General features: G+C 34.5%; 2 protein-coding genes across 2 annotated transcripts; both read right to left on the bottom strand.

Moving 5' to 3' along the window:
* Positions 1–1282: 1282 nt before the first annotated feature.
* LOC145770617 (ficolin-2-like) lies at positions 1283–19606 on the bottom strand. The gene is made up of 7 exons (XM_082582308.1): positions 19467–19606; positions 11508–11633; positions 10559–10701; positions 8698–8794; positions 6873–6969; positions 3395–3462; positions 1283–2584 (listed from the first exon to the last, which is right to left on the bottom strand). The coding sequence occupies exons 2-7, from the start codon at positions 11620–11622 to the stop codon at positions 2337–2339; spliced, it is 768 nt and encodes a 255-aa protein (XP_082438434.1). The 5' UTR covers positions 11623–11633; positions 19467–19606; the 3' UTR covers positions 1283–2336.
* Positions 19607–19904: 298 nt separating this feature from the next.
* Positions 19905–25000, bottom strand: LOC145770618 (uncharacterized). The gene is made up of 2 exons (XM_082582309.1): positions 24581–25000; positions 19905–20029 (listed from the first exon to the last, which is right to left on the bottom strand). Exons 1-2 carry the CDS (start codon positions 24837–24839, stop codon positions 19905–19907), a joined length of 384 nt encoding a protein of 127 aa, XP_082438435.1. The 5' UTR covers positions 24840–25000.
* Between the last annotated feature and the right edge of the window lie 225 nt (positions 25001–25225).

Genomic DNA, 25225 nt, shown 5'->3' with positions numbered 1-25225 from the left:
TTGGATTAAACAAAAAAATGAAAAGAAAAGCAGAGAATCACTTTGAAAAGTCCACCACTCAACCATGAAAACGTGATAGAACAAACCTTCCAACAAATGAATTGCAAAACTTCGGAGATGAGGAACGCGTCTCAACTTATCACAAAATTGTTTTGCGTTAAGAACAAAACTTTTTATGATCAAGCTGTTACCTTGGCAAATCTTTCGTTATAGTTAATATTAAACCTTTTATCGGAGGCGTAGTTTCAGCTTGCAGGCATAGTTTTTTTTTTTAACACTAGTACAACGTAGAGTGTCAGTTTGACACCCTTCTCTTTGACAATTAAATTCGAATTCATTGAAAACCGATTGCAGTATGGCTTGTTTGGTGTGCAAAAAGTGCAGTTGTTGTATTGTTTCCTGCAAACGACGGATGGCATCGACACCTTATAGTACAATGAACTTAGAAATCCCTTCACTGTTATGAATAGCTAATGTTTTTGTGATATAACAATCTAGAATTCTTAGTCTATGATTGATACAGTAAGTTATTATCAAAGTAAATTATTATCAAAAACTAATTGTTTGAAAAAAGTTAGTCTTGATTTTATGATTTTCTATCTTCTTTATTCCATTCAGAGATTGGTTTCATGTAAGACACGCCTTCTGTATGACAATACAATCATCTTCCTGGTGAAAAATTGGCAATTGTAATGATTTTCGTTGCAAAGTGTAGATGTGGTTGCAGACAAGATATACATAAAACATGTTTTGACTAATGCAGCTTTTGTTCACTGCATCTGGAGATGATGTGGTTTGACTGAGCAGTGTAGTTTTTCTTTTGTGTACTGGCTAAAGGCTAGAACATGGCACAAAAAGACTAAAGCAAAAATAATTTTAGAAAGTGGAATTTTATTTGCTATGGTTTTGAAATTGAAAAAAAAGAAGAAAAGATTACAATCACTTGGGTCAAAGAATTTTTATCATGAAATGGATGGAAGCTTAGAAACGCAGCCTCGGGGTATGCGCTTGAGCAACGCATGTTAAGGACTGCTCTCCATTCAGCGGCACCTAATGGATAGAATAATAAAATAATTTCACTCTGTCAATCTCGGTAACCGGCCCTGCGTCAAAAGCCTCTACAAATATGCGAAACTACCAGGAATAACCTATCAAGACTTCGTCAGTCCGAAGATAAAGATTCAAAACCAAACCAACCAAACGTATACCGAAAGAGAAATTAACTACCCAAATATTGAGAAACAAATCCAGCTGTCATCGGAATGTATTCATTTTATTTGTATGTAATTTATAATAAGTAGGCTAGTAGTTATAAAGCATAAGTTTTGAAATTCTAAACTTCCAAACACAAATTAAAAAAATGCTCTAGGCCGATTCGTGGAATTACATTTACGATGTAATCCTTGTGAAACAAAGTGCGCCTTTCTTGTTTAAAATGAGCAAAACGATTACAAGCTGTTTCGTGTAACCAATTTCTTTCCCACCAAAATCACTACCGGAGTCTTATAGTCCAACAACAATGATTTGAATGTTTTATTAGTATTTCTTAAAACATGGATGGTCCAAAAGTGACCCTTGAAGGAAATGCGTTGACACTATAAACTCTTAAAATGTAAATAAACATTTCTAACATCTCTTTCCATCATCAGCAAAGAATAAATTCTCTGACATTCTCTCAGAAAAAATGTTTAAAACATACAGACATTCCAGTAATTTGCATTAATGTCTTGTTCTAACTAGAGCTGTTAGTAGTATACTTGATGATTATGCTTCAATCGGTTTTATTCATCGGCGTAAGGGTCACAAATGCACAAGGGTTATAAAGTTAGATCGATACATCCGACTTTGACAACATAATTGTTCTTATCTTGTATTAATACTTTTTTTAATGTTGGAGAACACCAGTACAGTTACTCTAGGATAGCTACTGCTGGTGTTCAGTTACTAAGATTGCAAAGATGCGATGACTACAGAATGCAGTCAATCGTGCTGTTAAATGTTATTCAAATAAAGAAATTTTGGAGTGGAACAATTGAATAAAAAAGAAACGAATTTTAAGGTTGAGGACATGGGTCAACGCTCACACCAGTTTCCACATCACTACATCTACTCGTTGAAGAAAAGCAAAGGTGAACAAAATTGTGAAGCTACGTAATAATATGGACACTTCCTTGATCTATAGAGACAAAATATGGGCTACATATACAATACATGGTTGTTATATTTCTAACTTAGCAAACGCTTAGAGCAAATTTTAATTCGTATTGTCTTTGGCTTTTGCAATCGTGTCAAAAGTTGTAAGATTTTTCTTAATATTGTATTCTTATTACAAAACATCAGATTTGTTGGATTTTCATTTTGGTCATTTTCATCGAATAGTTAAAGCCTTTCCAAGTCTTCCAATGGATATTTTTCACAGAGCTTTTACTCCCTCCATCGACATGTGGTCCATTTAAATTCGAATGAGAACAAGACCTAAACCACCACGCCCCACTACGATTCACGGCACAATTCCCTCCATTGCGGTCATTATCGTTGTCTTTTGTGGTGAATGGCCGATTATTATGGTACGTTAACGAATCACCTTCAACGATAAGAATAAAAATAGTTTGAAATCAAAAGGAATCCAACAAGAATACACAAAGTGATCAATTGCTAGAATAGCTACTAGTTTTTGGGTTTAAAAGCAGGCTAAAAAAATACAGCTAGGCCTGAGAATGTTTAAAATAACGTAATATAAATGTCCTATTGACTTTTCTGATTTGCATTACATCATGATTACATATAAAAAACTGTTAAGAAAAGTATGAAAGACAAGTAGAAAGCCGTGTTGTTCTATGAGATTGTGGAATTATGGAAATTGCTATTGGTTTTATAAGATTAAAGAAGTTTGTTATTTGCCAATGCGGTTTTCTAAATTTAAATTGGCGCAATTCAAGAACAAACTTTTTGCAACATTAATTATTAATTTTTTGTTCTTTTTTCAACGGTAATGGTTTATCTACGATGTTAATACATAATTGTGAATCATTTGCTTGGGCTGGCGATGGTCCACAATGAGGTTTTCTTGAGCCATGAGTGGGTACAACTTAATTGCTAATGCGAAAGTATTCCCTTGACCCTCCTGTCAACACTACTGACAATACTAATTTGGGACATCCTCTGTTTACCAATTGACTATATTGAACCCAACATTCTAGATTTTTTAATTATTAAATCATTTGCTTGTATAATGAGAGTGATCAAACAGAAAAAAGTGAAAGCTTTTTAACTACCTTAAAAATAATAGGAATAATAATCATAACAATAATGATAATTACTGGTCAGTAACAACAAAAACAATAATGATAATAACAACAATAATAATTCAAAAAACAATTTATAATAATCATACCCGCTGTTCCAGTATAATTTCCGATGTTCAACTGATAGTTTGTGCTGGCGTCTCCAACGTTTATAGTGCTAAGAAATGTTTAAAGAATTAAATCAGAAAAAGGATACCAGAAAATTTATGCGATAACAGAAGTTGTTTGGTTTGAGAATTGTAAGATTCAACAGCTTTGAAATAATGTGAAGTTACCTAACTGATTGAAAACTTTAAATCGATGAACTCTTTTAAAGATATGAATGGAACAAAGCCTATGTGATGATACATGGCCACCTAAAGATACGGCCTGATTTGTCACATTTTGCAGAAATTTCCAGGTTTTTCTAATTTTGGGCGAATGTTTAAATAAATTTTTCTAAAAATTAGATTTTTACGCTTTCTTTATTCTTTTCCCCAGATGACACAATAGGTTTTAACATCCTCACATGTTAAAAAACAAAGAAAATTTGATTTCGAAGATTTTAGTCAGACTGTTAATTTTCAATAACAGTCTGATTTAGCTTACTTCAACTTACTTTCAACTTATTTCAACTTACTTTCAACTTACTTTCAACTTACTGTTTCTCATTTGCTACTGCTTTACCAAGGCAACAAAAAAGTTTTATGTCATTAGGAAACCGCAAAAAGTAAAAACATCTCAAAAAATATCAGTCAAGCACTAGCAGTAGCTGTAATCAAAATCTGAAAAATGTGACAAATCAGGCCGCATATCCAGGTGGCCATGGATGATACTATTTTACAAAACGTGCCAACATCTTTGCAAACAATAAGCCACTGCAATGCAATCCAAAACGAATCCAGATAGACAATTTTTGGCGAGGACAATGCTTTCCAACAAAACAAAAAATTCATATCATATAATCCAAACATTTCATACAATTTTAATCTTATTTTGGCCACTTTGTGCATACGTTATATTTGATTGCAACCATCAAATCAAAATTTGTATAGCAATTGAAGTTAAAAGTTTTGATTCAACATTGAAGTTGATTTTAAAGGGATACTAAAGGAAAAACCTGACTTGGCGATTTTCCACGTTCTTTGTGTTTAACATGCTACCATAAAAAGATTTTCAATAAAATTTTGCCCCATTGCGGTCTGATCAGCATTCCACGCGTACTTTTGTCAGAACTTTCAAAACCAGAATGGGCCTGAGCAGCGAAGCGTACGACTGTACAGTCTACGTAATGAAAGACGAGCAATCAGCTGATCACGCAACAGTTGTTACTGCCGGCGATTTAACTGTAGGCTATGTGTGCATGTACATCAAAACATCAGATTTCAATGTCAAAACATCAGACAGTTTGCTCAAAACCTCAGATCTGATGTTAAAACATCAGATGTTGTAACGTGGCTTTTGTTATTGCTGTCTTTTGTGACGTATTCTCGAGCTGTGTTTGCACTTATTGGTCATTTTGAAAAAAAATGAAAATAAATGAAACATTGGACTTTGAGCCTTGCCAGCGCCATTGAAAACAAATTATTTTTGAAATGTATTCTTGAATGTTCAGTTTACTCATTTTAATGCTTAATTCCCGTTTGAAATTTTCATTTAGTAGGCCTTTAAATCCAATTTTTGACAATGGCGTACGGTAAGAGTATTAATGCAATAATTTATGGTTGAAGAAGTTGTGAAGGGAAGGTATATACACGGTGGCCGGTCGATTGGTCGACAGACATTTGGTCGACAGGACGTTTGGTCGACAAACATTTGGTCGACAGACATTTGGTCGACAGGACATTTGGTCGACAGGACATTTGGTCGACAAGACATTTGGTCGACAAGACATTTGGTCGACAAGACATTTGGTCGACAGACATTCGGTCGACAAGACATTTGGTCGACAGAACATTTGTTTAGGTTAGGGTTAGGGTTGGGGTTAAGGTTAGGGTTAGTTAACCCTAACCCTAAAATGAATTGTTCTATCGACCAAATGTCCTGTCGACCAAATGTCTTGTCGACCAAATGTCCTGTCGACCAAATGTCTGTCGACCAAACGTCCTGTCGACCAAATGTCTGTCGACCAAATGTCTTGTCGACCAAATGTCCTGTCGACCAAATTTCCTGTCGACCAAATGTCTGTCGACCAATTGACCGGGTACCATATACACATACACAGTTTAACCGTATTCGGACCAAGCTATTTTTGGCAGCTAATGGCCTGACGTGTGGACTTATTCCAGACACACTTTCATTTTCTAACAACTTTTGACATAAAAATGTTACGAGGTTGCTTTTTTCGCAAAGTTAGAGCAAAATTATTGACAAACTGGTTAAAATTTTAAGTAGACACACATACTCTACCAGTTTTTTTGATATTGCTTTTTTGCTAAAAGTAGTCAATTTTTTAAAAATTTGTCAGATGTCTCCGCCATAATCTTCTTGAAATCGCCAATCTCTTCGTTAAAGGTACGCACAGTCCAGTCATACTTTCTTGACATGACATACTTTCTTCCGACAACTGCTGACGCAAAATCCAGCGGTGGAGTTAATCCATCTTAATCCCTCTTCAATTTCACGTTGATTAATGTTTTACTAGTTTTGCAGACAATTTTGGGAGTAGGGTGTCAAAAACTGCTGATAACTAAAAAAATATACTACACAAAAATTTCATTTTACTACTAAACCAAAGATGAATAATTTTTATGAAAAGTCATAAAACTTCAGCTAATTTGAGCCAGTAGCTTTTATGTCATCGATGAAAGTTTTATGAATGGACGGAACCTGTCCAACCGTCAGTCCGAATAGGGTTAAACAGAGTGAAACATCATTACCATAATATAATGGATTTTTGAGCAAACATTGCAATTATTCTGCTTATTATTTTTCACAATGACTTTGCAACACAGTGAATGCAAATTTTTCATTGTGTCTTGTTCATTTTCATGTAGCAGAAAAAGTTTTGAAGTTCTGTTAAAGGTAACTCGCACTTTTCAGTATGACAAAATTCTTCAAAACATTTTTGTCGTGGCCCAAAATTTACTTGATTAGTATTTTTAAATGACGTTTGCGGCCCACCAGTAATCTAGCCTTGCTTTTAATTTTATAATTATCTTGTAATCAAAATCTTCGTTCCCATGATTTAAAAACCACTTTCATAATATTCAAGCCACTATCTACTTCATATCTCTATTACCACCGCAGTAGGTTCAGTTCAGTTTGTTTTCATTTCTGACAACCAGGTAAATTTAATTATTAAATTCGAAATAAAAAATAGGTCTTCTGCAGTTTGTCCGTTTTGATAAGCACATTATAGCTACCTCAAGTGCTGTTAATTTGAAACACGCCTGCGGTGTGTCTTATATGCTGCTTAATGATCACATTGCATTATCGTTGAACGAGCAAAGTAAGCAAGCACAACCTGAAACAAATTACTTTTCTGGATCCGCTACTGACTGCAACATTTAAAAAATCAACTGCGTGCGTTGCTAGTTTTGAAACAAAACTACACGTTGTTATATAAGTTATGTAAAAAATGCTCGCCTGTACTCAGCATAAGCAGTATTGCCTTCCCAGTCTTCAAGATCAATGCGAAGTTTGTATGAACCAGAACTGGTAATGCCATGAAGATTGTCTAAGCCTGAAAAACGTAAAATTCAACAAAAATATAAAAAAATGCAAGCCTCATCTATGCAGTGTTGCCAAATAGAGTTTTCTGTTTTCATTTCGAAAAAGACTTAAACGGTGTTGAGGCTGACAGGGAAATTGCACTTTAATTGATGGAAATCTAAAGTTTAGGAAAGATAAGCGCATAAAAAACGCCTGTCCTAGAAAAACATGACAACATATGGGAGGCAAAACCAAAAAAGATGATTTTGCAATTTATAAAAAAAAAAACTTCACAAAGTCAAGAAAGAACTTTTGTTTGAAGTAAAAGTTTTGTAGCATGAAACATTTCTCGAGCAAATTTTTTTTAGCGATGAGAATACTTTTCATTTTTCAATGAAATAAAACAGGCACAGTGAGAAAACCTGAGGGCCAGAGTTGGATCCATTACACAGTTTTAGTTCAATTACATTACAATTACATTGATCTGAAATTTTCAAATTACAATTACTTCCTAATGTAATAAATTACACATTTTAATTGCAAAAACTAAATGTTTCAATATTTATATTCATCCATAATTTTATACAGTTTAATTTTATGAAAGACTAATAGAATTGCATTTGATAAAGAATAGTTTGCAATGTAGATGTTCCTTTTGGACCCCAACTGGCAGCTCAACCAAAGTACTGATATCATGGTTCAATTTACCGAAGTACTTGTGATTTGGACAAATATTTGTTTTAAATTACAATTACACAAAAACAAAAGTTTCAACTACATTTATAATTACAGCTGCGTGAAAATGAGTAATTGATTACAATCGATCCAGCTCTGGTCAGAAGACCCTCATGTGACTACAGAACTTTATAAAATTTTCGAGTTATGGGGAATGAGAGAAAATTGAAGAATTACTGTAATTGACATTTCTTCTAAAAAAACAGTTATTTTTTCAATTTGTAAACCGAGTAGGCCTATGCGTCACAAAATGTTTAAAGTTCAACTAACTATCATTAGGCTATTCAACATAATAATGTACCATTAATCACATCAGTTTCTTTTTTTCGGTTATGTAAAGGATGCCATGCATGGAACATAGCGTACATAAAGAACATCATCAATTTCAGACAAAAGATGACCATTGTCATTGCCATCCGTGATAAGGCTGGTTCACAGCAAACATAACAAGAAATCGGGCACCTTGTTAGTGTGCTTCTTGCAACTAAGTTTGTCCAAAGTTTTTTTTTTAAATTGAAAAACCTTTAATCAACATTATTTAAAACTAATTCATAATTATTCATCAATTGTTTTTGTAATATACTTTTCAAAGTATAAAAAGGCTTTTTTTTATAAAGATTACATTGGTTTTAATTGGTTAGCGGCAACCTGAAATGAGTACGCGTTGTGTAATAAAAATGCCGTTGAAGAAATTTCTAAATGGTTATGCCCTACTGATTTTTCATTTATACAGTACAGTAATCCTTGATCAAAGTTGAAAGTTTAATTGACCAGAAAATGTATAGTTTAATTGACCAGAATATACAAATGCTGCAATGTATAGCAAGAGTATTGGTGTTTGACGAATATGCTTATCAAAGCTTGCTTTATGTTTCATGAAATGTAAACACATTTTTTCTTATCAAATGATTGCTGCGTAATGCTACCATATAGTTTTCTTACAATGCAAGCTGGGCCTATCACGTAAGTTGGTAAATCACAACTTGAAACTAACGTATAGCTGTGTCATATATTTGTGACATACCCAACCAGAATTCACCACTTTTGTTTCCAAACCCAGCTTGATATTCAGACCAACTCAAATAAAAATCAACTTCTCCTGAGTTCCTTCTTTGAAACACCTGGAATAGTGGAAATATAAACGCTTGCAAACTAAATAAAACATTAAATTATTAAAGCATACAAAGAAATAAAAACATAAAGTAAACGTTTTTGTCAAAACTCTGTGCTTTTGTCAGAAAAAAATGACTAGTATACAGTAGTAGTAGTGTAGTAGTCCAGTTTTAATCCGGTGATGTCCCCGTTACCGAGGGTGGCCGGATTCACCTCCAAGTGCCGCAATCGTCTTCACACCCAGTATACACATGAAGAAAAAACAATGAGAAATTAGATTTTATTTTGATGCAATCGATAACATTTCTGAATTAAAATAGCATACCTCAAACTTAGACACAAGGTTAGCAAGTAGAAGTTACACAATTCCTCAAGGAAAAGAATACAAATGAGGTTTGAAGGACAAGCAAAAAAATGGCAGAGTTTATTTAGGACAATGATGGCAAAAAAGACAGAGTGTAAATAAATCATTCCTTGTTAAGCGAAGGTTTATTACGCTTGGGTGGGAAAACGAGATTTAACCCTTTGAAAGTTGGGGGGGGGGGCTGTCAATTCAACTTTTTGTATCAACAGTTGTATCTCTAAAACAACTGAGGCTGCGACTACGAGATTTCTTGACTTTTCCTAACTTTTATTCACCTCTATTGAGCTGAAATTTTGAGCGAATAAAGGTTATAAATTGAGAGATATAAGGCATTTCTCAGTACATCCTCTGAAATATTTCATATTCTATTGTTTAAAATTTTCCCACCAGCTGGATGAAAGTAATTAATTTGGCTCTCCTAACTGTTTCACAGTGTGAAGGGAATTGGCTGTATGTAAAATTATGTAAAAAAAATTAATCACAACATTGCAATGCATGTTCTACATTACTCTACCAAAAAATAATGTGTAAACTCACCCTACAATTACAATCATAAGTCACCTCAACATTTCAACGTATATGAGCAATTCTAAAATTTACATAGTTCTAATTTTCGGATATGCTCAGCGTGAATAATTTTACAAAGTGAATCCCAAATTTTGAAACCGTGCCTTAAAACATAACAGAGATATCACTCCTAAAGCATAAGAAGAATCGACAGCCCCCCCCCCCAACTGAGCAATACTCCAGGAGCCCAACCTTCTAAGGGTTAAACATTATCATTTGAAAGTCAAACCTGCTTCTAAAAATATGATTGAGCCATTGAAACAATATTGTGGCACTTTGGATCAATTTAAAATAATACCCAAACCTAACGCATTTCAATACATTCATAGTGTACATACACGTTTCAACAAAGACATAAAACCTTACCTACCGCATTATGTTTGACATAATTATTGGATTATCATACTGTATTAATGACTTATTAAAAAAACTTCTATGATGAACTCATTTAAAAATTATTTATCAAATATCCCATGTAAAAAAACAACCTTTTGCGGTTTGGTTTATTAATAACATTTAACCTCTCATGCGATCCTAAATATAACGTTATCTCCATACCCTTCTAATATTTTAATATATAAATATGCAAAAGCTTTGGTAAAGAGTTTGCATTTTTGAACCATAGACAAGCAAAACAAAGTAACCTTTGCGGGTTTAACATAATGTATTACATACAAAACAAAATATATAATGTTTTATATTTTGTTTTGTATGTAATACATTATGTTAAACCCGCAAAGGTTGCTTTGTTTTACTTGTCTATGGTTCAAAAATATGCAAAAGCTACTGATCATGTAATAAAGTTGAAAAAGTAAAGCAAACAAGTCAAAGTTCAACTTACCAACCAATTACCATCATTAGATTCTAAATTGCAATATACATCCACAATTTTTTTTTCTTTTACTATAATTGGATAAATTCCGTCGGTTGTGTGTCCTTTTTTGGCAACATCATCGCAGTTACTTCTATGCAGCAAATTGATTTCTGTGAAACATACCACACTCAACAAGAAACAAAACTATTTATATTACAGAATGGGTTATGAGAATTCACTTAGGGTAAGTTTGTTACACTTAACCCTATCTTTGTACGAGCTGTTGTAGCATATTATTCTAGAACATTTCCTTCTGTGAAATATTTCACTACTAGGGTGGGGCGTCCTCATACAAACCCGTGTCGCTACAGATAGGTTAATCATAATCTTCTCGTGAATTTCTTTCACAGCCAAAAAAATTGATAAAATCATGCACATAATGTTATTATTTGTCTTAAAAGACAGTTAATGATGCTTTTTTGACCCATGCATCACTAAGTGTGTAATGTGTATCGGTTGGAAGTGATTTAATATTTTGTCTCGTAAATTAAAAAATCACTCCACCCCTTCATCGTTAGTATTTTGTAATATCAACATATTAACATTAAAATTGTAGTCAAGAAGCTTTTTCAAGTATTTTTCCATTTCTAGTAAAAGTGATAAGCTTTTTAAACTTCTACAGTACATTTAGTAAAACTAAAATATTCACCAAGCATCAGTTTTTAAAGCGTTTTATTGTTCAATTTGCATCAATAAGTGCGATTTGTGATTAATCAAATACCATGACAGATCTTGAAACCAATGTTGTAATTTAAAGATGAATTGATATCGTATTTTGCTTTATACCCCAAAGGTGAAAGTCAATTGTACAGAAAATCTTTTTCTAAATGTTTTGTTGATTAACCACGTCACTATGAATACGGAACGCAAAAAAAAAACAACATAACACGATATAAACATGATATTTTTAGCAAACCTGCGTAACTTTCCAACTTCTGCTCCAGGGCAGACAATTTGTTTTGTAGTCGCTTTAGCCTAGCACTGGTTTTATCAGCTTGTTCTTTATCAGTTTGTCCTTTTTCACCTTTCATACCTTGGTCACCTAACACAGTGACATAATGAAAATGATATCAGATTTAAACAACAAATAACGACACAAATATTATGACTCTTGGCCACAAAACCTCAGCATGTGACAGCTTTGTCTACTCTTCTCCAATTAAAGTGGAATAGCATACATGATCTTAGAACAAACGAAGTTTCGATGTTTAACTAAGAATTTGAATAAGTTTACAAATTAGTCAAATTTAAAAAAGAATAGGCACCAATTAAAAATAACAGCACTGTGTTTTGCCATCATCAGGTAGTTAGGAGGACTGCTTTGTAGGTTTATTGTCTACCAATCCTAGATCAAAAATTTTCAACAAATGAAGCGGAAAGATTTAACTTGCTATTACTTGCTATTTCCCATTCATGGCTCATGAGAGAACAAAAATCATCAGTTCACAATAACAAGTCATGTTTTGGTGATGGATGGTGATGGGTGATCACATTACTTAGGTTTGGGAAGAACGAGGCAAAATTTTCTGGAAATGTTCATTTTGGCAATTGCTTATTTCATACTGCCTTTATGCAGTCGACAATCATTAGAGCCAAACAATCTCTTTCATCTCAAGTTGTATGCTCATTCAAACTACAAGCAACGTGGACTGAACGTGCTACTCGCTCAAGTTCCGATGCTGACAAATAAACCTTTCTGCGGTATACTGAGAGAATCGCAAGAGGATAATTAAATTAGTCAAATACCAACCGATTCGTAATTTTATCCGCAAAGCCAACGCCCGTTCCAATTGGCCGTTTCTTATCTAGACGAGTTTGATGCGCATTAACCATTTTGTTGCGGGAAGTATCGTTAACAGAGAGAGTGGTCCTGGAGGGTAGCTTTGGATTCGACACCGGGATAATTTTGGTGCCGATAAACGTTCCAGGGTTCCGAGAACTTAAAGAAGACAAGACGTATTTTTAGGTATAGTGTATTTTTTTAGAAGTGTCTTCAATTAAGGTTTAAGGATCTCATTGGTACGCGGCCCAAATTATACTCTCAACTGCCTTTCTTACTTTTTTATTCGAGTTTTTGCTTTCAACCAGGCACTAATAAAGATTGGAATTTTTCTTTTCAAATGTGGTACTGAAACATATGCTACCACAGTCCATCTCGTTAACGACTATATCATTTTCAATTTATTAAACAGAGCAAAAAGTCTGAGGGTCTTCGATAATGATGAAACTAGCATAGTTTTGTCCTTTTCTAGTAGCGTTTCAGTATAGTGCGAAAAATATTGTCAACATGAAATGGTGAAAAAGCAGATTTTCGCCGCAGAAGTTCAAAGGAAACGAAAGCGAATAAACTTTGCAAAAATGTTAGCAACCCGGTTTGCTATTTTTTAACCTTAAAGACCTACGTGAGTCTATAAAGTCCTGAATAAAAAATCGCAAGCACGCACCTTTCGCCTGGTTCCTTGGCTAAAATATTATTTCTAGTTGTGTTTAAACGTACCAGTTTTAAAGTATTTAATTTTGCTTTGTTTTTCATGATATTTGAAAGAAAAGCAGAAGTTTGCTCTGTTTAGGTACTTTAAAACAGATTTATTGAAAACTGTGAGGAGCATTATACTGTGAGTGCTTATGTGACCATTCGTGAACAGCTAGATTCTTGTTACGTTTTGCTTTAGCTTTTCTCCATATACCTTTAACCCTTTGAAGGTTGGGGGGGGGGGCTGTCAATTCAACTTTTTTGTATCAACAGTTGTATCTCTAAAACCACTGAGGCTGCGACTACGAGATTTCTTGACCTTTCCTAACTTTTACTCACCTCTATTGAGCTGAAATTTTGAGCGAATAAAGGTTATAAATTGAGAGATATAAGGCATTTCTCAGCACATCTTCTAAAATATTTCATATTCTATGGTTCAAAATTTTCCCACCAGCTGGATAAAAGCAATTAATTTGGCCCATGTCTCATTAATCAAATGATTTAAATTGAGATTATGTAAAAAAAATTTAATCACAACATTGCAATGCATGTTTTTCATTACTCTATCAAAAAATACCAAATAATTCAAACGTCATAAGCCACATCAACATTTCAACGTATATAAGCAGTTCTAAAATTTACACAGTTTTAATTTTCGGATATGCTCTGCGTGAATAGTTTTACAAAGTGAATCCCAAATTTTGAAACCGTGCCTTAAAAAATAACAGAGATATCACTCCTAAAGCAAAAGAATAATCGACAGCCCCCCCCCCCCCCAAACTGAGCAAGACTCCAGGAGCCCAGCCACCTAAGGGTTAAATAAATGCACAAATATGAAATGAATTGTTACTAAACTTTATCTTGTGCCTGTTGTAAGTTATCTGTTGTCAGTAGGGGCATGAGACCAGAGGGGGGGGGTACCCAAAAAATAGTATATCCAATTTTATTTTGATAGATATACTAAATCTAGGCTGTATACCAAATTTTAGGTCAAAATATTGAAAAACCATTCATTAGGGGCAAAAAATGTGATTTTTGACCCCAGCGAGGGAATTTTTTTCATAAAAATTAATTTTGGATATAAAATCTGACACAGTTGAGGGAATCAGTTGATTTAAAAGTGTATTCCTACTCATTTTTCAGCAATGAATCCATTTTTGGTGGTTAAAATCATCTATCTCATGTAGAAAGTGGCCAAAACTTGAATTTTCTTCCAAAAATACTGAAAAAATACCCCTCGAAAAAAAAATTATTGTAAAAAATTTTCTTGCTGTGCCCCCCACATCCCAATTCCAGTATTTTAAGCCCTCGTGTGGGATGGTCAGAATAAATGCAAACATTTTGGTGCAAGCAAAAGTGAAAAAGCTCTTGAAATGGCCAAATGGTGCCATTTATGGTATTATATACATGCGAGAATTTGAAAATTTGCTTCATTACATAGTACATAATTAACTCACATAATATATATGTACACAGTATATTGAGCACAAGGATAGACTATAGTCAGTGTTGTGTCCCAGGGGTGAATGTTCTTCCCCAATGCATGTGGAAATTCAAAGGTTTGTATTTGACTCTTTCTTTGTTTGTTTATTATATTGGTGGGGGGAGATTGAGAGATTAGCAGGGGATTATATCAGGTGTTTTGAGAAGAATATTCACCTCTAATGTGTCCCAATATTTCTATGTTGCCATAATGATTGTTTATGCATATCAGAATTATGTTCATATTTACTGATATTTAGATCAGCAATTGTGCATGATATTGATACACTTAGAAGGTAGGTTTTGCTTTGTTGAATAGAGCTTCGATTTCTTTGGTATTTTTCAAACATAATTTGTTTGTTCTACCAAAGTCCCACTTTCCTGTAATAATAAGCCTTTTTCCATTTTCATTTGTAAGGATCTGTTCTACATCAACTTTGTCATCAACTGGTTTTTCTGCATGTACCCAGTAAACATTCTTTTCAGAGTCCTTTCTTACAAGATGTTCAATACTATAATCTTTGGCTGAAAGCATCTCCTTGAAGTATCCAATATACCAAACTACAGTATCTCGTTCCACCATAATGTAGCGCAAAGTTCATTGGCCTCAAAAAGAGAAATAGGAGCAGGTTGGTTTGAGATTATTGCCAATGCGTCTTCATTGGTAGGCAATGCTACATGAGCAGATGATATTGCTGTGCCATAGGAACCGCCTAACAGTATGCATAAATTTTCCACCTTTTCTTCAATTGAGATTCTACTTTGGCGGTATAATTCTGGATTAGATGTGCTCGTTCATGAGGATAAGTGTGAATAAAGAATGCTAGTGCAGTGCATACAATTGATTTAGTATTGTCTGGATGTTGTTGGAGCACAGCTAACAACTCATCTTTGGTTGTGCATGGACCATTCCAGCTCTTGCATGAAGTGAGAAAAAACAAAAGCACACTGATCACATCACAAAACTTCTCACTTCCTGCAAGAGCTGGAATGGTCCATGCACAACCAAAGATGAGTTGTTGGCTGTGCTCCAACAACATCCAGACAATACTAAATCAATTGTATGCACTGCACTAGCATTCTTTATTCACACTCATCCTCATGAACGAGCACATCTAATCCAGAATTATACCGCCAAAGTAGAATCTCAATTGAAGAAAAGGTGGAAAATTTATGCATACTGTTAGGCGGTTCCTATGGCACAGCAATAATATCTGCTCATGTAGCATTGCCTACCAATGAAGACGCATTGGCAATAATCTCGAACCAACCTGCTCCTATTTCTCTTTTTGAGGCCAATGAACTTTGCGCTACATTATGGTGGAACGAGATACTGTAGTTTGGTATATTGGATACTTCAAGGAGATGCTTTCAGCCAAAGATTATAGTATTGAACATCTTGTAAGAAAGGACTCTGAAAAGAATGTTTACTGGGTACATGCAGAAAAACCAGTTGATGACAAAGTTGATGTAGAACAGATCCTTACAAATGAAAATGGAAAAAGGCTTATTATTACAGGAAAGTGGGACTTTGGTAGAACAAACAAATTATGTTTGAAAAATACCAAAGAAATCGAAGCTCTATTCAACAAAGCAAAACCTACCTTCTAAGTGTATCAATATCATGCACAATTGCTGATCTAAATATCAGTAAATATGAACATAATTCTGATATGCATAAACAATCATTATGGCAACATAGAAATATTGGGACACATTAGAGGTGAATATTCTTCTCAAAACACCTGATATAATCCCCTGCTAATCTCTCAATCTCCCCCCACCAATATAATAAACAAACAAAGAAAGAGTCAAATACAAACCTTTGAATTTCCACATGCATTGGGGAAGAACATTCACCCCTGGGACACAACACTGACTATAGTCTATCCTTGTGCTCAATATACTGTGTACATATATATTATGTGAGTTAATTATGTACTATGTAATGAAGCAAATTTTCAAATTCTCGCATGTATATAATACCATAAATGGCACCATTTGGCCATTTCAAGAGCTTTTTCACTTTTTCTTGCACCAAAATGTTTGCATTTATTCTGACCATCCCACACGAGGGCTTAAAATACTGGAATTGGGATGTGGGGGGCACAGCAAGAAAATTTTTTACAATAATTTTTTTTTCGAGGGGTATTTTTTCAGTATTTTTGGAAGAAAATTCAAGTTTTGGCCATTTTCTACATGAGATAGATGATTTTAACCACCAAAAATGGATTCATTGCTGAAAAATGAGTAGGAATACACTTTTAAATCAACTGATTCCCTCAACTGTGTCAGATTTTATATCCAAAATTAATTTTTATGAAAAAAATTCCCTCGCTGGGGTCAAAAATCACATTTTTTGCCCCTAATGAATGGTTTTTCAATATTTTGACCTAAAATTTGGTATACAGCCTAGATTTAGTATATCTATCAAAATAAAATTGGATATACTATTTTTTGGGTACCCCCCCCTCTGGTCTCACGCCCCTATTGTCAGTATTTTTAGTTTTGTTAGATAGTTTGTTTCCCAAAAGTTACATACTACAACCTCCCATTCGCTGTTCACGTGATCGATTATAATAAGGTTTGATCGCAAAAATCTGCATAAGAATTTGCAACTTTCATTGGTAAGAGTGATTGGTAAAGCACCAAAGTGTTTAAAAGGGTTTAGGCTCAGTCTTATTCATATATTTGAGCCATCTTTGATGCCTTTGTGTATATCAGCAAAACGTGTTTGCTAATCACCAAGAACGTGAACACACATACAAGCTTTATATGATTTTATGTGTTTTATTTTTGCTGTATGTAACGTGTGTTGTAGTTGTTCAAGTACGGCAGGCATGTAAGTTTGTCTTTAGGAAAGAAATGTCAATCCAGCCAAGAATTCAGTCCATTGAACCTTTGCAGATGTTGGAAATAAATATAAAATTAAAACCGCAGATAAACCTTTTAATTGGAAGCTAAAGCAAGCGCTTCATTTGTCTTTATCAAATTACACAACTGCATGTGCTTATCAAGAAATGACCACCTGATAACCTAGTTAACATTGCAGTAATACTGGTCAAGGTCAAGATAATTACATTTGTTATTAACATTGTTGCTCACTACACCCTCCGCATGGCACTGAGGTTTCACTTATAGGCTACATGTGCTTTTGATGTATTGTATTGTAGTGACTTTGAAATTTATTTAATCTATGCTATAGCTTACTGAGCAGATAGCCCTCTGTGGTTTCTATCAACGCCCTTGTGCTTTGTTGCAATTTAGCGTTTCTGAGGATAGCTGGCCACTGCGCAGGCTCAAAAATACTTTTATTTTACCAAGTCCAGCAGAGCAAATAGATTAAGGTTTGTTTTTACGATTCATTCCTTAGCCATTAGTGCTTTGATTAGCATTTTCACCAGAGCTTTTAAAAAACAAAAAATGGGGTAGGCAATTTAACGTATTAGAGAACAACTGCACGCCCAGTCAGGCCGGTGCTAGAGAGCAACCCAATTACAGATCCAAAAAATGCAAGGCCTGGAAATTCTAAAGTAAATATAAGACAAAGTCCAAATTGTCATGTTACAAATCGCGATTTCGGGTACTGAACTATCTTCAGTGCAACTCTACAATCAGCATAACAAAATTTACAGCACTTCAGTTAATACAGTAGTTCAGTAGTTAACCGCAAGGTTGTTCGGTGTTGCCATACCTTTCTATTGGTATATTTTAATTTGTATGTAATTGTGTTCATTTTTCTCGACTCGTATTGGAAAGGCAAATAAATAAAAATCTCTCACTCTCTCTCTCTCAGTTTAGAAATAAAATTGTTTTGCGGTTGCTAATAGATACAAATACATTTAGTCTCCGACTTGAGAAGAACGTTTGGAATAGTTGAGTTTTATATTCAAGAATTAAAACGGATACCAATTATGTTTTGTGTACAGAACTTTTTCTTTCTGCTTTCTTGCGTATAACTGTAAGATAATTTATATCAATTATATGTAAAAACATTCTGTGTTAATGAACAGACAATGTAAATATTGCCACCACCATAAGCCGTAACGAACAAAACTAAATATAATGACGTTTATTCGGCCGTGAAAAGTGAATGAGAATTTGAAAGTAGACTACTTCAGTTTTAAAACTTCGACCATGCAATATTGTGTAGCTACTAAGCAATCAATTCAAAATATTAGATATCTTTATTTGATACTGAAGATGAAAAAAAAGAAAACTTGCAAAAGATGAAGAGACTATGCGCATCAGAGAGAATATGGAAATTGTGGGATTGAAAGATTATGTGAACAATAGAGTATTGTGGATATCGAAAATTTGCAAATCAAGATGAGATGTTTTATTCAAGCAATACACTGATATTGTTATATATATAGGCCTACGCTGAGCTGGGTTGTGGAATATCTATAGAGTTTGTCGCTAAATATTTTGTCTCATTTGACGCATTGGGCGTCTTGTTAAAACTAGATAAAGAACCCAGATGCATTCTGAATCACTTGCTTTTCTCCACTTGTTATCACTAACTCATACGAAAAATTTGTTTATTTTCATACACATCACTCAGCAAGCCCACTAACCTTGTACTATACATCAGCGTTTCGTAACGTTTTCTGACTGTAGCACCTCTATTAACAGATCTGGACAGTGTGACACCCAACCTTTGTGATGTTAATAATTATTCTAGTTGATATGCAACTACCACAATAAGCCATTTGTTGCTTTTATGAAGCTGATTTATGGTGGAAATGTGGCTATGCTGCCACGGTTTTGTCACTTCTCAGCACCTTCCCAGTCGATTCCAGCACCCGTAGAGGTGCCAGTACTCCCAGTTGAAAAGCGCTGCTATAGCAATACCAGCAATCTACCCACATTAAACTAAAAGTGCCGTGCTCAAGCAACTCTTTTCAGGAATAAACTTACCAACCAGTTTTTTTCATCCGACTCAAAATCACAGTACACTTCGATGAATTGTGTCTTGACGAAGATGGTGTAGATCCCATTTTTAACATGTCCTTGCTTTGCAACATCATTGCAGTCATTTTGCTGAAGTGGATTCTTTTCTAAAGTAAGATAAATAAAATAAACAATTAAAAATATTCAAATCGGAAAAAGCTAGTGAGTCTTTGTTAGTTATTCTTTCAGTATATGACCAGAACAAAAACGTTTCAAGCGTTTGAAAATAGTTTGAAACAGCTAGCTCAAATACAAGCACCACTTCATTGTTCATGAATGATTGTTTAAATGGAATGTATACTATACTGTTTAGTTTGTGTATTTTTCAAACTGAAGTCGCTTAGTTAGTATAAATTTATGACCGCAGAATTCGCTTAGAAAGTGTTAATGCAAAATTTATTATAACTATTCATTCAAACTTTCAAAAATTGTCATTCTGTTTTCCAGTTCGAGAAATTTGTTCCGCAGCCTCTCTACTTCAGCACTGGTTTCTTCAGCTTGTCCCTTTTCACCTTTCATACCTTGATCACCTATGTCAAAGCAATCGTTTCATTGTCTCTTCAACAACACATCCTTAAAATTACAGTATTATATATTTACCATAAAACAACGTTGAATTTGTAAACGTTTGTGATTTATTGATCGTATCCAATCGAGCTGCTTGAATATAACTACAGAAAACATGACAGCACCAAAACGAGATCACTGTCCTTTCAAACAAAGCTGTTGAAGTGAGATAAATCAAACTAGTTCAATCAAATACCAAATTTTTAACATTAATAACAAAAGCAAGCCAATACTTATGTATATGTGCCCTATTCCATCAAGTAGCTAGATTTTGTTTCAAATAGAAAAACATTGATACCAAGCTATCTAGAACTTTATAGCATCAGTTGCGTCAAAGTACATTGATCTTCGACTTCAAACCATTTTAGGTAAACAGTGCTTTTGGTGTCATGTTTGTAGTTTGCTTGTGACGCTCATTGGAATTAAAAAGCAAAAAACTTGTTACAGGTCTCAATTCTTAATCGTTATAAAATCATAAAACGACTTGTTTTGCCTAAACCAGATGTGTCCAACCTGTGGCCCGCGGGAAGGTTTTGAGTGGCCCGCTGTATTTTTCGAAATTTATCAAGTTAATCGCCTACGTAGTTTATGGCGAACTTACATTCCGAGAAATTGGCATTTATTGTTTGCTTTCTTTGTCTATTACTCTATAATAGTCTCTTGTGCAGGGATGCACAACGGTTCAAGTTAATTTTATTGCATCACAATGCACATTGTTACGTCCACATCCTTTCCGCATAATCGTACTCATGATTCAAGAATCATTCAGTCACTAATATTTTTTGCTTCATTGAGGTACATGTGGTATTAGACTCACGCAAAACGCATGTAGCAGTGAAATATCCTACACTCTGCAGTGATATAAAAAATATGTTTCTGAAGAAAAATATCAGAGGATTTACAGATTGGAAGTTTTCGTGACCTCATTATTCGGCAGCACTTACTTATACGCAGTGCTGTGTTAAGGGGGGGGCCCAAGGAGGCCCCGGCCCCCGGGCCCACCATCTCAAGGGGCCCACAAATAATAGACTTTCGCGCTTCAGTAAAGTTTTTTTGAGTTGCTAAAGTTTACTGCATGTAGGCTACTTGTCAATTAGGATGATTTAGGTCTACTTAAACTAAAGCATCTCAAATTTGAGCCCTTACTACACTGAAACATCTCTAAAAACACCATTACTATCTTAAAAAAAAGTTAAAATGCGATAAAGTTAGTATCATGATCTGCAGAAGTGTATTTAGCCTAACATATAACAGGTGGGATGCAATTGAATATGCGAATCCAAGAAGGGCCCAATTGCCACAAAGTGTTTTTGCACACCCATTTTAATTATTTTGGTTATTTACTTTTGTGGTGAAACTTCGATTATGATTACATGCTTAAGCATACTGATAAGAAGCATCATACGTAAAAAGTTCACTTGGTGAAGATTCTGTGCAGAAACAATGGAGAAATTGAAGTGTAATTGCTGTAGTTGGGCCCATTTCAAAATCAATAGAAATATTGATAGGGTATTTTTTATGTGTTTACTGATATGTTTGAAAAATTTGGCCATTTTTTTAAAGTATCATTTAGAAGAAATTGTAAAGCACAAATAGTGAAATGAAAAAAAACTGGAGGCCCCTTTGTGAATTCGCATGTTCAATTTGTTTTCATCGAAAGAAATCGGAAAGCACAAAAAGTGAAATGAAAAAAGTGGAGTTGGGCCCTTTGTGAATTCACATATAGTCTATATATATTCAATTTATTGTCATCAATAAAAGTGTTTTGTTTTTAAAAATTGTGAGGTGTAGGCAAAATAACATTTCTGATAGTTTAATTATCATTTCATTTTTAACGTTTACAATACTGTAATTTTAAATATCTTTGACGAGTGATGTCGCGAGCAGGAAAACCTGTCCGCTGCCGCACTGCACATGTCTCCCCGTACACTGCTCCTGCACCACAAAAAATAAGAGTGCACTTGCACAAGTGCAGAGCAAATGCAAGGGAATTTATTAAATGAAAGCAAATTTTGGAAAAAATTTAAGGCCTATTTAGGAGATTGAGTAACTTGCAGCACTTATTATCTACCTTTGATAGCTCATCTCAGTTGCCTTTTATTGAATGCTGTGGGTACTTTTAGCAGAAACCTTCTTCTATATTTACTTTTTTTCAAACATATGCACATGAAATTGCTCTTATCTCAAATACCTTATAAACCTGGCATATCACATGTTGTACGGTGGCCTACTGAAATTGCTTTGATCCAAAACAAATATCATTCTTATCACAAGTGACTTGTGTATTCTTGCTACTAACCAAAGCTACCATACCCTAAAAACTTTAATTAACTTGAATGCCTGCATAAAAGAATGAAAGCTTTGCCTTGGAATGAAATAATGTTGAATAAAAATAATTGATCCTCAAAACACTTCAATGTGTTTGTGTTTACACATTACAATCACAATGTTTTTAGTGTTTACCTTGGTTGACAGAACAAGTAGTGTTGCCAAATAAGCCATAAAAATGGTGAAAAACAATAATGTTACCAGATTCAAACAGTATCATAATGTTACCTAGATTCAAACAAACATTCAAACAAGTTCAAACAGTTAAAATTCCGCTCGGTACAGTGGTATTTACGCGCCGTGACCATACTATATTTCCAGTATTTTTTTTATTAGAAATTTTTAACACTTTTGGCTTTCATTCCGAGCAAAGATGTAGCTAAGAAATGGTAGACCTGTGTTTGTGTTTACTTACATTTGTGTTGTTTTCTAAACTGGTGAGAAATTTTATTGAAGTGAACCACATTTCCATATCGGTGCAGTAAAAATATACACAATACTATAGGTCTGCTTGACGATGGGGGCCCAAAATTATTCTGGCCCAGGGCCCACAAAGGGTTTAACACAGCACTGCTTATACGAGGAAGTTTTTTCGCAGATGAACCATGTCAAATCCACTGTGAGATCACTAATTTTTGACAGCCATATGGAAAAATCGCTTCGCATTACTACATCGTGCATCTCACCTAATATTGCCAAACTTGTTAGAGAAAAACAGTGCCAAACTTCATATTGAAATGTTGACGTGTAGTAAAAAATTTGTTGATTTTACTATATCTTGATAACCTATGTCAATTGTTCTTATAATTGTAAAAACGATAATGCACATTTTTAAAATTAGCATTTTGATGTGAGGGCTTTAATTAGAAACTATAAGACAGCCGTTTCTAAGATTCCAAATTAGTATGGGAGACCGGGGCAATATGAACCACAAATATTTGGGATGCTCTCATTTGCACCCTAATTGATGTAGAGTTATGAAATTTTCAGGTTGCATAGTCTTTAACATTATCTATAACATATCACAAGCACAATTCACTAACTTCTCCAAAATTTGAATTATTACAGTTTTTCATGAAAAAATGGCCTGGGGTATTACGAACCTTGCCGGGGCATTATGCACCAATATAAACAACTTTCCATAAAATGCTTCAAAGCAGTGATTATCAACCCGGAAATTAGTAGAGTGGGGTTAAGAAGATTTTTAGGAACTTTTTGCCTTTCAGGTCTGACTATTTGCATTATTTGAATAGGAAAAGCTGAAGTTGAGGTTCCAATGCAGTCAGCAAGTCTTCACTTGCATAGTAATCTACACAACTGGTCTCCTAACAGCAATGGTTGTGTGGTTTGCATGCAAAAACTTAGCAATGAATTCAGACAAAAAACTCATGACCAACCACTGGTAAAGAAAGCTAGCACACAAAATTTATTTTTACATTTTTCAAAGACATGCAGATTATGAAATCACAACAGTTCACTTAGTCACATAGGTTAATGTTCGGTTTACTTAATCAGTTAACTTCATGTTCAGTGTTGATGTGGCATTCAAATCGGATTGAGCCAAATGTTCTGGTTGTCTGCTCTGTGTAAGTGGGATAAGGGAGAACCTGCTTGATTTGGCTAGTTTCTACATATTTCACATCACCAGATGGGGGCTTTTTGAAAGTGAATTTTCACTTTTGCGGTAGAAACCATCTGGTTCATAATACTCCGGCTAGAGTGTTCTTATTCAAGCTATTGCCTTACAAAACGAAATCAACATAAAGCTTAAAATCAGTTTGCCTCAGTATTTTATACATATAACCTATCCCTGAATAAAAATCTAGATTTCTAGAGTCCCTGTACTAAGCATGCCAGGCGTACCAAAATGGAAAACTGAATTTACTTTTGACCTCTAAAACTACATTTTTCCAGTTCTACTGAGAACAAAGAAGTACTGACCAAAAGTGATGGTACCAAAAAAAGCATGGTGATCTTGTGACTAAAATATGCAAATGAGATCTTAGGATTTCCGATAGTTTTCCAGAAAATGGCCTGGTTCATAATACCCCGTGGTTCGTAATACCCCGGTCTCCCCTAGTAAACACTCAAGTGGCCCGCGCAACCATTCGTTAACCGCATCTGGCTCTTTGGCCAAAAAGGTTTGACACTGCTGGCATAAACGAAAGAAATAACATGAAGCATACCTTTCAAACCCATTAGATCCTTCTTGCCTGGGGGTCCGGGTAATCCTCTTTCCGCATTGGAGCTATCATCTGGTCTAACTCCACAGGAACAAGTAACTTCAGGCGTGGCCTCGACAACTTGCCAACAAATAACCAAAACAACCACGACCAAGAACACTTTTATTATCTTCATCATTTTTGGAGATCCAGTAGAAATATTGGTGCTCTTCCACAAGACGCCTTGTTGGTCAACCAGACAAAATGATGACGTAACACACATTGGAATGGACTATTATGAAGAAGGAAGTGCGGGGTGGAAATGCAATGAAACACACCAGAAGGAAATTGTCTCCCATTTATTGATTTGTTGTTCAATTTAAAGAAATTTGCAATCGTTGAAAAGCACAAGCATAGATCTAACTAACTAAGTTAATACCAAGTCCTAAAATATTACTAGCTTTATCTGGTGGCCACTTAAACTTGACCAAATTCAAACCATTATCAAAAGTTTATTTGCAATGATAAACACATTAAACGACAACCAATTAAAAGAACATGTGACTGTTTATTGAAGTGCTAACTTTCATTTTTATATCTTATTTAATACATGAGCAATCGTTGTTCGAAGACAGCCCTCCAACGAAGCTTTTGCCCAATGCATTTCAA

Source organism: Aplidium turbinatum, chromosome 5, assembly GCF_918807975.1.
Source record: "Aplidium turbinatum chromosome 5, kaAplTurb1.1, whole genome shotgun sequence".
Lineage (NCBI taxonomy): Eukaryota > Metazoa > Chordata > Ascidiacea > Aplousobranchia > Polyclinidae > Aplidium > Aplidium turbinatum.
Note: the sequence above shows the minus strand (reverse complement) of the source record. Positions and strands in the feature narration are given on the sequence as shown.

Coding starts and splice junctions, on each gene's coding strand:
- LOC145770617 (XM_082582308.1), bottom strand. CDS start 11,622: ATGAAAGGTGAAAAAGGACAAACTGATAAAGAACAAGCTGATAAAACC. Junction 6,970..8,697: donor AAGTGGTGAATTCTGGTTGG/GTATGTCACAAA, acceptor TACGTTTTTCAG/GCTTAGACAATCTTCATGGC. Junction 3,463..6,872: donor ACTGCTTATGCTGAGTACAG/GCGAGCATTTTT, acceptor AACATTTCTTAG/CACTATAAACGTTGGAGACG.
- LOC145770618 (XM_082582309.1), bottom strand. CDS start 24,839: ATGTGTGTTACGTCATCATTTTGTCTGGTTGACCAACAAGGCGTCTTG. Junction 20,030..24,580: donor GGATCTAATGGGTTTGAAAG/GTATGCTTCATG, acceptor GCTTTGACATAG/GTGATCAAGGTATGAAAGGT.